The following is a 17019-nucleotide window of genomic DNA, read 5'->3' as shown; positions in this document are numbered from 1 at the left end:
CTGGTAACATTAATAACCTTGCTGCAAGTTGTGTATCCTGTTGCATAAATAAATATGAATCCATTTGTCACAACCAATTTCAGCTGAGAGGGTTGTGGGATTGGAGATAACACTAATAGTTGGCTCAACCATGATTTAAAGATCATGGAACAGTCATAATGAAAGTTATCTGGTCTGAGGAGATGTTTTTGTAAAAGGTGCAAAGGAGGCTGCTATTTTCCATGGGTTTTGCAGATGAACCAAATCCATTATTATCAAGTCTCTATCTTGTAGTTACTGCTTTTTCAGAAGCTGTGCCTGATATCAAATTGTATCATTTTACCACAGATCTATAGATCCCAGTTTCTGAAATTTGTAAGTGCTGCAGATGAGAACATGCATTTATACTTTTCCATTGTGTTGCAGACATCTGTGAATACCAAAATGTAGGTTTAATTTTGAGTTAATACACCAAAACTAGGGATTGCTTTGGTAAATAACTGCCTTGATAGATGGTATATGAAGGTGGCAAGCATACAGAATGTAATCTTGAGTGGAGAAGTTCAAAGTCCAGCACAAGAGTGGTTCAGTAGCATCTCTACAGACCAAGCTGGCCGCATCCTAAAGGACATAGTTGTTGGACTGGGACTGCAGCAGGTGGCAAGGGAACCAACAAAAGGGGAAAGCCTACTTGATCTCATCCTCACCAATCTACCTGTCGCAGATGCATAGTCCATGACAGTATCGGTAGGAATGGCCACTGCATAGTCCTTGTGGAGACAAAGCCCTGGCTTTATACTGAGGCCACCGTCCACCATATACTGTCAGATGGGATGGATTTCAAACAGATCTTGCAGTTCAAAACTGAGTATCCATGAGGTGCTGTGGGCCATCATTGGCAGCAGAATTGTACTTAACAACAGTAAGTGACCTTGTGTTTCGGCGTAACCCCCACTCTACCCTTACCATCAAGACGTGAGATCAACCTTTGTTTAAGGGAGACTGCAGGAGGGCATGCTAGGAGCAATCACCAAGCATACTGAAAAATCAGGTGTCAGCCTGGTGAGGTTTTAACATAGGACTACCTGTGTGCCAGTACGCAGCATGCGATAGACAGAACTAAGTGATCCCACAACATACAGATCAAATCTGAACTCTGCAGTTCTACCACATCCAGCTGTGAATTGTGTTGGACAATTAAATAACCAATAGGAGGTGCCTTCACCAATATCCCCATCCTCAATGAGGTGGCAACCCAGCACATCAGTGCATAAGGCAAGGCTGAAGCATTTGCAACCACCTTTAGCCAGAAATCGGGCATGGATGATCTATCTTGGCCTCCTCCTGAGGTCCCCAGCATCACAGGTGCCAGTCTTCCCCAATTTGATTCGCTCTACATGAAATCAAAAAATGTCTGAAGGCCTGGATGCTGCAAAGGTTATGGCCCTTGACAATATTCTGACAATAGTCCTGAAGGTTGTGCTCCAGAATGAGCCATACCCCAACCAAATTGTCCAGGTATGTGCTGTCCACAAAAAGCAGGACAAATCCAACCCAGCCAGTTGCCACCTCACCAGTCTACTCTCGATCATCAACAATATGATGGCAGATGTCGTTGACACTGCTATCAAACAGCACTTACTCAGCAATAACCTGCTCACAGATGCTCATTTTGGGTTCTGCCAGGGCCACTCCGCTCCTGCCCTCATTACAGTCTTGAACCAAACATGAATTCCAGAGGTGAGGTGAGAGTGACTGTCTTTTCTATCAAGGCAGCATTTGACCGAGTGACAAGGAGCCTGAGAAGAACTGGACTTGATGAGGGGAGAAAACTCTCACACGGGTTGGAGTCATACCTGGCGCAAAGGAATTTGATTTGTGGTTGTTGGAGGTCAATTGTCTCAGTCCCGGCACATCCCTGCAGGAGTTCCTCCAATGTAGTGTCCTAAGCCCTATCATAACAATCAATGTGTGCCTTGATCCATGCTAAAGCTGGGATTGATGAGCACTATAAGATAACTTTATAATATGAATATTTCGCATATTTGTAATACATTGGAAGCCTAGGTTTCATCTGAACCTTGCAGCATCAGTACAGTTAGTTTGCACTTTTGAGTATAAATATTGGAAATGTCCAGATTTGACTGTGATTGGAAATCATGGGTTAAATTCTATTTTTCCTTTCTAACCACGTTTTTGACACTGGACTTCTACTAATGTAACATTCTTTTATCCTAATATCCAGACAACCTTTGTGAATTTATTGCCTATGTTGTATCACCACTCTTAGTACTTGAGTATGTTAGCAATAGTATACAGTCTTTTAATGAACGAGGAATGTAAATCTTGTGCACAGCCAAAGAATTTAGACTATCTATAAATATTGTTTAATGGTCCACATTATTGACGAAGAGCTAAAATAAAATTGGCTTTATGTGACACTTGAATTAAATTGTCCTATTTATGTATTTTCAGAAGTCTAACTGAGTTTTACTGACCAATGTAATCACAATTAGCTTGGTAAATGAAGTCCAATGATATCTTGAGGAGGAAAAGGAAAGATGTATAGCTTTGTATATTAAATGTAATTTGACTTGAACTGGAGACTGCTTATTTTCATTCATCAAACTGACTAATGAAAGCAAAAGCTATCCATAAATAATTGGGTATGGGAAACGGATCAAAGTCACTTAAGTGATTTTTGTAGTGTAGTCACTATTATAGCAGCCAGTTTGTATATTGTAAGGGTCCGCAAACAACAATGAGATAAATGACCAGGTATTCTGTTTTTAATTCTGTTGGTTGAGTGCTAATAATAAAATTTTTATTAGTGTCACAAGTAGACATACATTAACACTGTAATGAAGTTACTGTGAAAATCCCCAAGTTGCCACACGACGGCGCCTGTTCGGGTACACGGAGGGAGAATTCAGAATGTCCAATCCACCGAACAAGCACGTCTTTCAGGACTTGAGGAAGGAAACCGGAGCACCCGGAGGAAACCCACACAGAAAAGGGGAGAACGTGCAAACTCCACACAGATAGTGACCCAAGACGGGAATCAAACCCGGGTCCTTGGCGCTGTGAAGCAACAGTGCTAACCACTGTGCTACCATGCCACGTAGTGATAAATAAAGCATGAAAATTTCATGCATCCATTCAACATGAATTTCTATTTTATTTTTCCATGTATTAATGTGTGCTAAAACAACAACTTGCAATTATAAAGCAGCCTACTCCTGAGTGCGGAGAAGCAGGTAGTAAGAAACTGGAAAGATGGCCTATGGGTGGGATTTCTGGCTATTCCCGCTGATGGGATCATCCAGTCATGGCGACCTGCCACGAGTCAATGGCGAGTCACTCTGCCACTGCAAAATTGGGGGGGGGGGGGGGGGGGAGTTAGAAAATCTTGCCTATTAGGAAGCTTTTAAAGACGGGAATGACGGGAGGTCTTTGCAAAAACTCCAGAAAATAGAGGCAACGGGGCTGAATTTTCTGCACTGACGATGAAATGGGATGGACAGCAGATCTGGAGAACAAAGAGAACAGTCTGTAAGGTAAAACTGGAGGAGGTGCAGATAGCGTAAGATGAAAATGGGAATGGATTTCGTAAACCAGGTCAAAGGTGTTGGAATTCTGTGTCTAGAGGGAAGAGTAGTATTGCAATATTGCATCCTGGTGCTACGAAGATGCAGAGGCAACAAATTTGTTTGACACCAAGTATTGATAAACAAGGTATGCCACTGGAAGATTTAGCACTAAGTGTGGTACGGGTGGGGGAAAGGAGCAGTGCTGTAAGAGAAAACAAGTGAGTCCAGGGCCAGAACCAAGATGATCGGCAGTGATTATGCAGGTGAACACAAACAGTCCTATAAATTGTACTTCATCCAAAATCCAAGACATCTAAACAGACTTTCAAGATGGTAGCTTTAATAAAGACACGGGGAGTCCACACTGAGTAAAATAAGAACAGCATTTTATTTTACACTATCTGGTAAGTCCCTGCCAGGTCCCTTTCTGGGCGATGCCTTACTGGCCAGCCTTGTATACATTGGTTAATTGAGATACCCCACCCCTAGCGGAAGAGCTCATACTCCACAAGGAGCATAGGGAAGACCAGCATTCCCAACCCCTAGGTCCTGTACAGATTATAACAGTAGCCATTTGCAGCTAGAAGTGAACAATACAAAGAGAATGTTAAAGTTTTAAGTCAGGCCAAGGGTTTCTAACATGGTTACACAAGTGGGGTAACATGGTTACACAAGTTAGATAATTTTGACATTCAAAATTCTCCCTCTGTGTACCTGAACAGGTGCTGGAATATGGCGACTAAGGGCTTTTCACAGTAACTTCATTGCAGTGTAAATGTAAGCCTACTTGTGACAATAAAGATTATTATTAAGATCTGCAAATATCCAGTCAAATTCTGACCCTGCAATACTTCAAACAAATTTATTTTACATTGTTGCTAACTTTTGGTTGGTTCAATTGGCTCTGTTTTATAACCTTTGCTCTCGAGTCGCCAGGTATCTTTATGATACCGCCACGAGGTTCAAGTTCAAGTAATGATCAATAACTCAACACACCAATTAGTAAGTTTCAAATCAAAGCACATTTATTTACACACAGTCAAATCTATTCATCCATAAACTCTACTTTCTAAGCTATTTCTATCACTAACAGGCCAATACCTAGCTTTGGACTGGCCCACCAGGTCAGGGGAACAAATGGCCTTTCGTTCGGGTTCTGAGTCTGCGGGATTCAAAAGCTGATATGGACTGGTAGCTAGGAGCGCCTATCTCGTAGCAAGCGTTGACTTGAGACTTGCGTTCTTTGGCGGCAGCTGGACAGGTCACTGTCAAGGGTTGGTTCGCTTTGCTGAGTGACCCTGTCAAGAAGGACGATTTGAACTTGGGGGCTTTACTTTATAGTTCCCAGGGGCTTCCCGCCTTTCGGGGCGGACCCTGTACCTGGTCCCAAGTGATTGGACGTCGTTCCAATCGCTTGGTTCGATTTCTCCAAAACTGGAGCGGTTCCCTGATCGTTGGGCGGTCTTTAAGTGTCCGTTAACCTCTTTTGTGTTGGCTCCTGCTGGCGCCAAGGAGTCTGGCTTGGCCTTGTTTGCCTCAAATGTTTTGATTGTTCCCGGGGATCGCTCATTAGTATGTAGATGGCTGCTACATTATTATGCAGATGGCTGCTTGTATCGATGCTGTCTGGGCTTTTGCAGAGTCTAATACACCGTAAACTTGCACCTGCTAGTTTCTGCCTGTGTTGGCTGAATTTCCCTTCAGCCTTTGCCGTTCTCCATTTTACAGGAATTGGCCAACCCAGGTGGCTACAACATTTTGGGATATTTCTGAGACATCAGGCACGATTCAAATGTATATATTTTTTTCTCTCTGCCGTTACCGTGTCACCCTTTTGAAGATGGGAATAGAAAATAATTACAGGAGTCCTGATGATAGTTCAAAAATACTCCAGCCTTCTTGGTTTCCAAATTGTTCTTTATTAACCTGAGGTCAGGTACGGGTGGTATTCCCCCTCTCCTACTGTACCTTTTTGGTTGCTATCTCAACTATATAGAATACACCATTCTGACATTTCCTTGCCCGTGAGAAAGATTGTTTTTGAAATGTTGTTACTCTTAATAGTAAAACTAAATAGATGAATATTACCAAGATTTTCCTGAGTACTTTGCAGTACTACTTTACAATTCCTCCTTCCATAGGCTTGAAAATTAGCTGAAAAATGACACCTTTGCTGGGATTCCTGACTCTGTTGATTGTGAAATGTGCAGCAGTCCACGCAGGCATTCGGGATGGCATCACTGCTGACTTTTCTGTGAAGATTTACCACCATTTGCGGTCGATGGAGAAGGATGGCAATATTTTTTATTCTCCTTTTAGTATTGCTAATGCTTTAGGAATGATTGAGCTCGGTGCTGGTGGTACAACTCTTGAACAAATTCAACACGTTATGGGCTACAACTACATGAAAAAAGGTAAACACTGCTTTTTTAGGCAGAATTGATTTTGTTTAGTGAGTCTGTAATATATACTTAAAATCCTTAAATGTAAATTATGGTTCCAGTTGGTTAAGTTCATAACTTAAAAACATCCATCAATCACGTTGACTTTGTAGTCTTAAGGCCACCCAATGCCTGATTTTTGGAAAGTATCCCCTAGGCTGTAACCATTGGATCTTGATCTTCATTTGGATGACTAGTGTTTTTAGCCGAGTTTCTCCAAATAGTAGATCTTGAACCTTCCACTCCAGATACGGTAAACCACTGTAAACTTAGAAACGTCTTTGGATGGAATTCTTCATTTTTGTGACTAAATGCGGTAGTGGATAGTGCCACCTTTCCCACTGGTCAGAATAGCAGGATCCATGTCAGATTCTGCACTTGGAATCTCTTTAATTATGCATAGGCGTGTTTCCCTCTGAATCAACTGGCGAGCTGGCAGCTGATTTGTCTGGCCGCTGTCAGCTAGCGGGTTTGAAGGTCTGGGAGCCATCCATATGTAAATGCCACTCCAACACACACATCATTCTCTCCAGCCCTCCTGTCCTCCCAAGACCATGCAGAATGTCTGGAACTCCAAGGGACAAGGCTAACAGCCTCAAGAAGAAATTTGTTCCTGGATTCAACCACCCTCCCGTGACCGCCCCCCCCCCCCCACCCCAAAGTCCAACACCTGCGAGGCGCCAATGCCCCACATGGACCCCTACCAACTGAACCTGGAGTCTGGGTGTATCTCCTTCCAGTAAACGATGTAATATCCCTTTGACCACCTTGTTTGTGAGCATTTCATGAGCCTTGTCGGGATCCAGCTTCACTCCCTTCGGTCTTCCCTTTGCATTCTATTGTTCATCATCCTCACCCACTTCCTTGCACCTCTGCGTATTATCATGCCCTCTTGCCCTTCCACCCCCAACCCTTGCACAGCCCTCCTTCCACAGTGCCCCCTTGGCTTTGTCAAACCCCCATTCACCTTGCACCCGAACCCCCAGTGGAGTGGAGAGTCCATGAGATCAGCTCCGCATGGAGCTGGAGGGCACAAGCTGGTCTGCCCCAGCAGAGTGGCATTCACTGCAACAAGAGAGGCACAGCACTATGGTAGGTGGGCTGTGCATGTTGCGCTCACCTCAGGTCTCGAGGGAACTGAGGTCAGCCTTGTGCATGCCACACTTTTTGTCAAACGGGTTTGATGCCAAGGTGATTTCCTGCTGGCATGATGTAAGCTTGGAAGGCCTGATGAGATTTGGTGATTAGGTGTTTCAATGAGCATTCCTGAAATGCAAATAACATTCATGCTACCAGGTACCGATCCGCCATTGGAAGAATTGCAAACTGTTTTTACGCTGGCGTGTTTCTGACCTTTTGGGTCGTGCTAAATTCTCCTTTCCCACCAGACTCCAAACCCGGGATGGAGAATTCCATCCCTAGTTGCTTCTGGTGCAGCTATTACAATATTTAGAATCTGGAAGTGCTTTGACTTCCTCTTTTCTTAGCAGAAAACACCTAACTGCTTTTGATGTGGTCATGAGCTGTCAATCATAGTTAGATGTTTATAAACATTGGTTAGTTTCACAGCAGGGCATTGATACCCCATTCAAGTGTGAATGGAAATTAAATTAAACAATGCAGACATCTGGGTGAATGGAAATTAAATTAAACAATGCAGACATCTGGCTGTCTGATAACTGTAATGAACAGTGTGCCAATATGACAACAGTATTAAGGAGTATATATTTTTTAATAGTGTTGAATTCTGTCCCGTTCAGGTGAGCAATTTGACTTGTTGCGGGACCTCTCTCAGTCAATGAAAGCAGACAGCCAGAAGTATGTAATGAAGCTTGCCAACTCCTTGTTTGTGGAAAAGGGATTTCAACTGAGTGACAAATTCCTTCAAATGCTGAAGAAATATTTCAGTGCCAGTGTTAAAAATATTGACTTCAGCCAACCTTCCTCTGTGGCTGATCACATCAATGAGTGGGTGCAGAATCAAACTAATCGTAAGTATTGCCAACTTGTGAAATGCTGTTAATCGTGACTGTTTGATAATAGTCTGTTTGAAATGTGCCACTGTACAGAATTGGAATGATACATACAGAAGGAGCCTATGAAACCCATCAGGGTTGCAATGGTTCTCTCAAAGAATTATACTTAATTCTGTCTGCTGCCATCCTAGGCTTGACTCCCTCTTAGTTAAGTGTGCAGCTTTGGTTTGTGCCTCTCGGTATTCTCCAAAAAGACTCAGTGCAGCCTTGTTAAGAGCGACAACCACAACTGCCCCATTCTGCTCTCTCACTGAACTTCCCGCCTAGCTTGCCCCCTGGGGACTAATCTCCTTGCTTTCTACTCACCCCTTCTTACTGCTGACCGTGTGGACTCTGAATTAACCAGCTTGCACCACCTTCCCCTCTTCTCGATCCAGAATGTCCATTCATTTGTGAACAAGGCTCTTGCCGATCCACTAACTTATTGTAGATGATTAGATTGACATCATGGTCTTGATAGAAACCTGATGACATTTGTCTGCTAATTGAAGCCTTTCCACCTGGCTGTGTCTTCCACCACTTGCCCTGCCAAGAACGTTGTGGTGATGGTGTGGCTCTTAACAAATCGCACCTTGGTTTGTCCCCTTACTCCTGCTTTGAATGCCTTGCTTTGCTCTACCCCTCGTTTTTCTCAGTTATAATTCTCATTCTTTATCACAAATTCAAATAGCATAAAGGGTTTTCACTGAGATATCTTGACTGCTTTCCTCCCTCAGCCTCTGCACAGTGTGACTTCTCATCTTCAGAGATTTTAACTTCCATTTCACCTTATCATGCTCTCTCTTCTGAGTTCACTGTCCTCTTATTCTCCATTGACCTCTCCCTCCATGTAAATTCCCCAGCACTGGAAGCACGGTAGCATTGTTGGTTAGCATAATTGCTTCACAGCTCCAGGGTCCAAGGTTCAATTCCCGGCTTGGGTCACTGTCTGTGCGGAGTCTGCACATTCTCCCCGTGTGTGCGTGTTTTTCCTCCGGGTGCTCTGATTTCCTCCTTCAGTCCAAAGATGTGCAGGTTAGGTGGATTGGCCATGCTAAATTGCCCATAGTGTTCAAAATTACCCTTCGTGTTGGGTGGGGCTACTGGGTTATGGGGATAGGGTGGAGGTGTGGGCTTGGGTAGGGTGCTCTTTCCAAGAGCCGGTGCAGACTCGATGGGCCGAATGGCCTCCTTCTGCACTGTAAATTCAGTGATTCTATGATTCTAACTCATATTCATGGTCATTCCCTTGAACTTGCCACCTTTTAGGGACTTGCTAGTCTCATTGTATCAATCACCAGATAAGACCATCTCTGATCATTTCCTTGCATCACTCTACACCGGTGCAAACTCTACTTCATTTGGGTTTACAGGAGAATACTGCCCTCCCGCCCCTAATTCACAAATTTCAACATCCCAAATATCTGGCATTTGGCCCTACAGTCCCTACAACATCTTCTGAAACTTATGAATTGCTGAACCACATCCCCACCGACACCTTTGTTGTCCTTGTCCCCACTAAAACCATTTCTCTCTCTCACCCTGCCGTACTCCTTGATACTGATCCATCTCTAGGTAGCTATCACCAGAACTAGTTGGATTACATGAAGCATTATTGGAACGTGCTCTCGTCTGCTGAAACTCCCCATCATTCTAAGTCACAAGTCTTTGAACATGTTGTTGCCCCCCCAAATCTATGACCACCTTTCCCAGGGCTTAATATTTGATTTCCTCCAATTCGGTATCCAGCCCTGCTACAGTACTAAATTAACTATTCTCAAAGTCACAAATGGCATCCTGTGTGACTGTGACAATGGTGAATTATTCTTCTGGCAGCTGGAGCCTTTGCATGGTTGACCACGCCATCGTCCTCTTCACAGCTCTCCACTATCATCCAGCTAGGTCAGACTGCACTCACCTGGTTACATCTTTATCTACCTTGGTATTGCATCAGACCTTTGAGTTTGTGATCACCGGTCTGTGCTGTCATGTTAAGCACACTGAGATAACACGGGCTGCAAATGGATGCAGCTATAACTCAAATAGACTCCAGACCTTGAAGTTAGTTCAATTTGATTTATTGAACCTGTCACACAGTTAGTACAGTTTTCTCTGAGTCGGGGGGTTCGCGTTCGCGCGCAACCGAATACACATTATGATGGTGGTGATCAACATGGAGGATGTCCTCATTGTTCTTCGTCTTTCTCTTCTCTTCTTTTCTTTCCTTGGGGCTTCTGGAGTTCTGTGGGATCAAGCATAGTGTCTGTTACTATCTTGGTTAATATCTTGTGCGTTAGTATGTCTGTCCTTTAGTGTCAATTCCCCTTTACAATTTGTCACCATGTGTGACTCCCTCTTTTTTTTAAACCGAATATTCAGGACAAGACACACTTAAAAATACTGAAACAGTGCGAGCCGTCTCGCAGGCTGTGCAATTTATCACCCAAATGTTTGAGGATGTAAATAGCATGGGGATGGCAACCTAAGGGCTGCCCGAAAACAAAACAAACTTTTTGAACCAAGAGTGCCGAAATGAGGTGCGTATGGGCCGTGACGGGTAAGAATTGGATGGAAACCACGTGTAGGACGGTGACCGATGCCGTGTGCTCTACCCGAGCGTAGTTGACAAGAGGGGGGTCCTCAGGCAGGGCGGAGACCAATGCCATTTCTCCACTGCCTGAGCAACCGACAAGAACGGGCAAAAAATGTAGTCATCGTGGGGGGTTGCCATATTGGTTCTTCCTTCGAACCAGAAGAGCAGTTATGAACGGGGGCTGGCAAGCTCTCACTGGTTTCTGCCGATGCGCGTGCGGGCAAGTTTTCATAGGTTTCGGCCGATAAATATTGCGTGTGAACATAGAACATAGAAAAATACAGCACAGAACAGGCCCTTCGGCCCACGATGTTGTGCCGAACCTTTGTCCTAGATTAATCATAGATTATCATCGAATTTACAGTGCAGAAGGAGGCCATTCGGCCCATTGAGTCTGCACCGGCTCTTGGAAAGAGCACCCTACCCATAGTCAACACCTCCACCCAACACTAAGGGCAATTTATTATGGCCAATCCACCTAACCGGCACATCTTTGGACTGTGGGAGGATACCGGAGCACCCGGAGGAAACCCACGCAGACACGGGGAGGAGGTGCAGACACCACACAGACAGTGACCCAAGCCGGAATCAAACCTGGGACCCTGGAGCTGTGAAGCAATTGTGCTATCCACAATGCTACCGTGCTGCCCTTAAGAACAAATAAATCTACACTATATCATTTTACCGTAATCCATGTACCTATCCAATAGCTGCTTGAAGGTCCCTAATGTTTCTGACTCAACTACTTCCACAGGCAGTGCAGTCCATGCCCCCACTACTCTCTGGGTAAAGAACCTACCTCTGACATCCCCCCTATATCTTCCATCATTCACCTTAAATTTATGTCCCTTTGTAATGGTTTGTTCCACCCGGGGAAAAAGTCTCTGACTGTCTACTCTATCTATTCCCCTGATCATCTTATAAACCTCTATCAAGTCGCCCCTCATCCTTCTCCGTTCTAATGAGAAAAGGCCTAGCACCCTCAACCTTTCCTCGTAAGACCTACTCTCCATTCCAGGCAGCGTCCTGGTAAATCCCCTTTGCACCTTTTCCAAAGCTTCCACATCCTTCCTAAAATGAGGCGACCAGAACTGTACACAGTACTCCAAATGTGGCCTTACCAAAGTTTTGTACAGCTGCATCATCACCTCACGGCTCTTAAATTCAATCCCTCTGTTAATGAACGCTAGCACACCATAGGCCTTCTTCTCAGCTCTATCCACTTGAGTGGCAACTTTCAAAGATGTATGAACATAGACCCCAAGATCTCTCTGCTCCTCCACATTGCCAAGAACTCTACCGTTAACCCTGTATTCAGCATTCATATTTGTCCTTCCAAAATGGACAACCTCACACTTTTCAGGGTTAAACTTCATCTGCCACTTCTCAGCCCAGCTCTGCATTCTATCTATGTCTCTTTGCATGTGGAACTTCCGAGTGCACAAACAACATTTAACAATAACACTAACAAACAACATTAAACATGCTGCAGGTTCCATCAGAAATGACACCGTTTCTCCCAAGCGGTTCCTTTTTAAAACATCATCTGGACACCTCAGTTATCAGTTGCGAACAGGGTCGCAAAGGGGTTCTCGCTTTGGGAGTCAGACTCAAAGTCGTCATCTTCTCCCGGATGCCATACTCTCGAATGTGTAAGGGCTGATAGGACTGCATGGTGCGATTTGGATCCATCTCGTCGTTCCGGATGAGCCCGTATGAATTATCGCGGTGCCAAAAGGTGGTGTCTAGTTCTGTGGGGACGGAATCGTCATCGTAGGGCGGTGATCTTTGGTGGGGTTTGTTGAGGAATGTGATGAGGAAGGGATTACTCGAATCATGGTCAGATTCGCTGGGTGTGGATCCTGTTGCCTGGGGATAGTAGGGAGGCGTGCTGTGGCTATTGTCAGAGTCACAGTCGCTGTCGCTGCTGCTGCTGTCTGTGGGCGTTCCGGGGCGGAGTCTAGAGGTCGGGGTTGGAGTCGAGGGCGAGTCCGTGGATGTGGTGGGCGTGTTTGGGGAGGGTAGGGGTACGTTGGCTGTGGGCGGGGCTAGGTCTGCTGCGTCGAGCATGACGTGATGTGCGTGGTTGGACTGTGGGCCATATGCCTTCAGCTGGTTAATATGGAACCACGCAGTCTTTCCGTTGGGGTACTTAATTTTATAGACGGAGGGGCTTACTTTGTCCGCAATGGAGTACGGACCCGAATATTTAGGTGACAGGAATGTGCTGGGGTTGTAAATTGAGAGCATGAGCTGCTGTCCTACCTCAAACTCAGTCGCATGCACTGTCTTGTCGAAACAGGCCTTGCTCTGTTTCTTCCTGGTGCCTAACTTTATTGCGGCTGCTAGCTGAGCCGTTTTTACATTTTCCACTAATTGTTTGACTGTGTTCTCGTGTGTGAGGGCCGTCACTTCGGGGCTGGTCAAGTCCAATCCTAATAAAAATTCTGTGCCTTTCATGGGGCGTCCGGTCATGAGAGTGTGTGGGGTGTAACCTGTGGATGTTGAAATAGTATTTCTCAAAAACATCAGCGCAAAAGGGAGGACTGAATCCCAAGTGGTGTTGTTTTGTTGGACCATTTTTCTGAGGGTTCTCAACGTAGTGCATTACATCTTCTTTTAAACTCGGCCACCAGCAGAGCTGCCTGAGGTGGGCTGTAGTGGGATCAATTCCCTGATGTCCATGACTGTCATGGAATAAACAAATCAGTTGATTCCTGTCCTGTTCAGGAACCACATAAAGGGTGTCTTTTAACACCACGCCGTCATGTGTGGTCAGTGCATTTTTAAACCTATCATAGGGTGCTGTAAATTGTCCTTTCAAAATCTCCTTGAGATTGCTATCCTGCTTCTGGGCCTGCACTAAATCTTCAATATTAGTCTGCGAGGCCTGAACTGCATTCACTGGTGCGTTTTCGGGGGGTGTCCAAAAATATCCATGCCTGGAACCTGCTTTAGCCAGTGCGTTGGCTTTCACATTTCCAGGGGGGGAGGAACGGTGGTGACTGCGAACTTTAACAATACCAAATGTCTGTCCTGTGCTTTCTCTAAAATGTGGCGGAGCAATGCGGCTGAAGGGAAGGGTTTTCCGTCTGCGGAAACAAATCCTCTTGCTTTCCACAGGGGTAGGAATTCTGTAAGGCTGTTGCAGACATAGAGGCTGTCCGAGTATATATCTGCTGGGCTGGGGAAGGAATCTGGGTGGTCTATAATATACGCAACGGTTGCTAGTTCTGCCGCCTGTGCGCCTAAGTGGCCTGGTAGCTTTAAGGAGATCTCTTCTAGGGCGCGTCCCTGCGCGTCCTTGACATATATACCGCATCCTGTAATGCGCTTCCCTTCTAATACTGTGGAAGAACCATCCACATAAATCCTTAAAGGTGCGCACGTGACTGTGTGCTGGGGGCTCTGGGGTGAACTACCTATCTTTCTGGGGGGTGTTTTTGCAAAAAAGGGGCCTGTGTTGTGATGCGGTGAGATGATTTCACATTCATGGGGGGTGCCTGGGTACTGAAGGTTATCGGCTAGGAAAGTGTGGGTCTTGGTCCCTGCAAAAGAAGGGTCCATCTGGCTGCTCCAATTTGGCTAACTGTACCGTCCTTAAGTCGTCCGTCTAGTAAAAGTTGGGTGGGGGTGTGTTCTGTGAGGATTGTGATGGGGTTCAGTCCGGTTATGTAAGAAAAATACTGAACTGCCCAGAAAACTGCGAGCAGGTGCCTTTCACAGGCCGAAAATCCCTGCTCCACAGCATCTAAAAGTCTGGATGCGCAAGCCACGGGTCTAAACTGTTCGTGCCGTTCCTGGAGGAGCACGGCCGAAAGGGTGCGGCCTGTGCTAGCTATCTCTATAGCGTAGGGGGAAAGCGGGTCTGGAACTTGTAGTGCGGGGGCTGCAATGAGGGCTCTTTTCAAAAATCCACAGCATCCGTATGCTGCGGAAGCCATTCCCAAGGGGCTCCTTTCTTTAGGAGTACCGAGAGGGGTGCTGCCTTGCTGGTGAAACCGTCAATATGGTTTCGGCAGTAGCCAACCAGTCCTAAAAATGACCGGAGGGCTGAAACATTCTGGGGAAGGGGGAATTTGGCAATAGAGTCAATTCTTTTGTGCTCGATCTCGCGTTTACCGTGCGTGATAATCGTACCCAAATATATCACTTTGTTTTCCAAAATCTGGGCCTTTTTGGGGCTTACTTTGCAGCCAATCTGTTGTAGGAGTTCCAGGAGTTTGGACAGAAGCTCGATGTGCTCTGCCTTGGTGTCTGTCTGCAGTAATAGGTCGTCCACATACTGGACCAGACATTCGGGGCGAGAAAATTTCGATAATCCATTTGCCAGCTGTCGGTGGAAAATGGAGGGGGAGTTGTGGAATCCTTGTGGAAGGCATGTCCACGTGCACTGCTGACTTTTAAAAATGAAGGCAAATTTTTATTGGCATGCTTTTGCCAATAAAATGGACCAGAATCCGTTACTGACATCCAAAACCGTAAAGTATTGTGAGTTGAGTCCCTGTTTGAGAATGGTCTCGGGACTTGGGGCTGCTGCGGGGGTGACTTTGTTGAGTTCCTGGTAATCGATGGTCAGTCGCCATGATCCATCGGGCTTTCTTACTGGCCAAATCGGGGCATTATTAGTGGAGGCTACTGATCCGAGTACGCCCTGCTCTAATAAGCTGTCGATCACTTTTGAGATTTCTCCCTCTGCCTCTTGGGGAAATCCGTATTGCTTTTGGGGTCTCGGGTCAGGTCCTGTGATTTGAACGGAACCAGTCATCCGGCCACAGACATGTTTGTGGGTCGCGAATGCTGTCCTGTGCTTCTACAGAACTGCCCTAACCTGCTTGTGTAGCGCACAAAGACTCCGAGAGACGAATAGAGTGAAGTCGATGAGGCTTTATTAAGCGTGTCTGTTCCCCCGCAGCTCGGTAGTAGACTGGCCTGCGGGGGAGGACTCTGGCTTCTTATACTCCGCCTTCAGGGCGGAGCTAGAGGTCAACGGCCAACCAGGACCCGGGATCTGTCAGCCAATGACATTAGGGCTTCCAGTCCCACATCACCCCTAATACATACTACCACATTCACCCCTTGTCAAAATGAACCCGGCGGGGTGATGCTTCGCATGGTGGTAAGGGTTTACAGGGCTGGTTCTGGGAGGAAAACATTCATATGGCAATACAGTATGTACAATTTTGTCCTGTTTCAACTATTTACAGAAGGTATCGGGAGAAAAAGCAAAATGTTCTTGTGAAAAGTCCATATATTGATTTAGATCAACGCCACGAGTCGGTCAGGCGGTCTGGTCGTCCGTGTCGATCGCCTCGGCCCCGGTGGTGGTGGTGGTGTTTGTTCCGGTGTTGCCGTCTCCGGGAGCCTTACGGTTTCAGCTTGGGCTTTATTCTTGGTCGGGCCTGAGGGGAGGGGAACCGATCCTCCTGGGAAGGGGGCGGTCGCGGGGTGCGGCGGTGGCAGGAAGGGGGGGGTTGGGTGAATGGTGCCGGGGGGGTGTGTGTGTTGCCGGCGGGCGCCAGATCCCGCAGGGAGACTGTGTCCTGTCGGCCGTCGGGGTACTCCACGTAAGCGTACTGCGGGTTCGCGTGGAGGAGGTGAACCCTTTCGACCAATGGGTCCGCCTTGTGTGCCCGCACATGCTTTCGGAGCAAGATGGGTCCTGGGGCCGCCAGCCAGGTTGGCAGCAACGTTCCAGAGGAGGACTTCCTAGGGAAGACAAGGAGTCGCTCATGAGGCGTTTGATTAGTGCTCGTACACAATAGCGACCGGATGGATTGGAGAGCGTCCGGGAAGACCTCCTGCCACCGTGAAACTGGGAGGTCCCTGGACCGTAGGGCCAGTAGGACGGTCTTCCAGACCGTGCCGTTCTCCCTCTCTACTTGCCCATTCCCCCGGGGGTTGTAGCTGGTCGTCCTGCTTGAGGCTATGCCCTTGCTGAGCAGGAACTGGCGCAGCTCGTCACTCATGAAAGAGGACCCCCTGTCGCTGTGGACGTATGCGGGGCAACCGAACAGTGTGAAGGTGGTGTTCAGGGCTTTAATGACTGTGGCCGCGGTCATGTCAGAGCAGGGGATGGCGAATGGGAAGCGAGAGTACTCGTCCACCACATCAAGGAAGTATGTGTTGCGGTCGGTGGAGGGGAGGGGCCCTTTGAAATCCAGACTAAGGCGTTGAAAGGGGCGGGAAGCCTTAATCAGGTGCGCACCATCCGGCCTGAAAAAATGCGGTTTGCATTCTGCGCAGATGTGGCAGTTCCTTGTGACTGTACGGACCTCCTCTAAAGAGTATGGGAGGTTGCGGGACTTGATGAAATGGTAAAACCGAGTGACCCCGGGGTGGCAGAGGTCCTCGTGGAGGGTTTGGAGCCGGTTAATTTGTGCGTTGGCACATGTGCCACG

General features: G+C 46.6%; 1 protein-coding gene and 1 long non-coding RNA gene across 4 annotated transcripts in view; one reads left to right on the top strand and one right to left on the bottom strand.

Annotated features, from left to right (window-relative positions):
- The window catches only part of serpini1 (serpin peptidase inhibitor, clade I (neuroserpin), member 1), a 65127-nt gene that overhangs the window by 8664 nt on the left and 39444 nt on the right, over window positions 1-17019 (top strand). For both annotated transcript variants that reach the window (XM_072474431.1, XM_072474432.1), the window contains exons 2-3: window positions 5711-5983; window positions 7771-8001. In XM_072474431.1, the coding sequence (XP_072330532.1) occupies window positions 5731-5983; window positions 7771-8001 (484 nt within the window). In that variant the 5' untranslated portion in view covers window positions 5711-5730. The remainder of the gene's footprint in view (window positions 1-5710; window positions 5984-7770; window positions 8002-17019) is intronic.
- The window catches only part of LOC140389857 (uncharacterized), a 76728-nt gene continuing 69818 nt past the window's right edge, over window positions 10110-17019 (bottom strand). For both annotated transcript variants that reach the window (XR_011934498.1, XR_011934499.1), the window contains exon 3: window positions 10110-10267. This is a non-coding gene — a long non-coding RNA (uncharacterized lncRNA). The remainder of the gene's footprint in view (window positions 10268-17019) is intronic.

This window comes from Scyliorhinus torazame, chromosome 14 (genome assembly GCF_047496885.1).
Source record: "Scyliorhinus torazame isolate Kashiwa2021f chromosome 14, sScyTor2.1, whole genome shotgun sequence".
NCBI classification, from domain to species: domain Eukaryota; kingdom Metazoa; phylum Chordata; class Chondrichthyes; order Carcharhiniformes; family Scyliorhinidae; genus Scyliorhinus; species Scyliorhinus torazame.
Note: the sequence above shows the minus strand (reverse complement) of the source record. Positions and strands in the feature narration are given on the sequence as shown.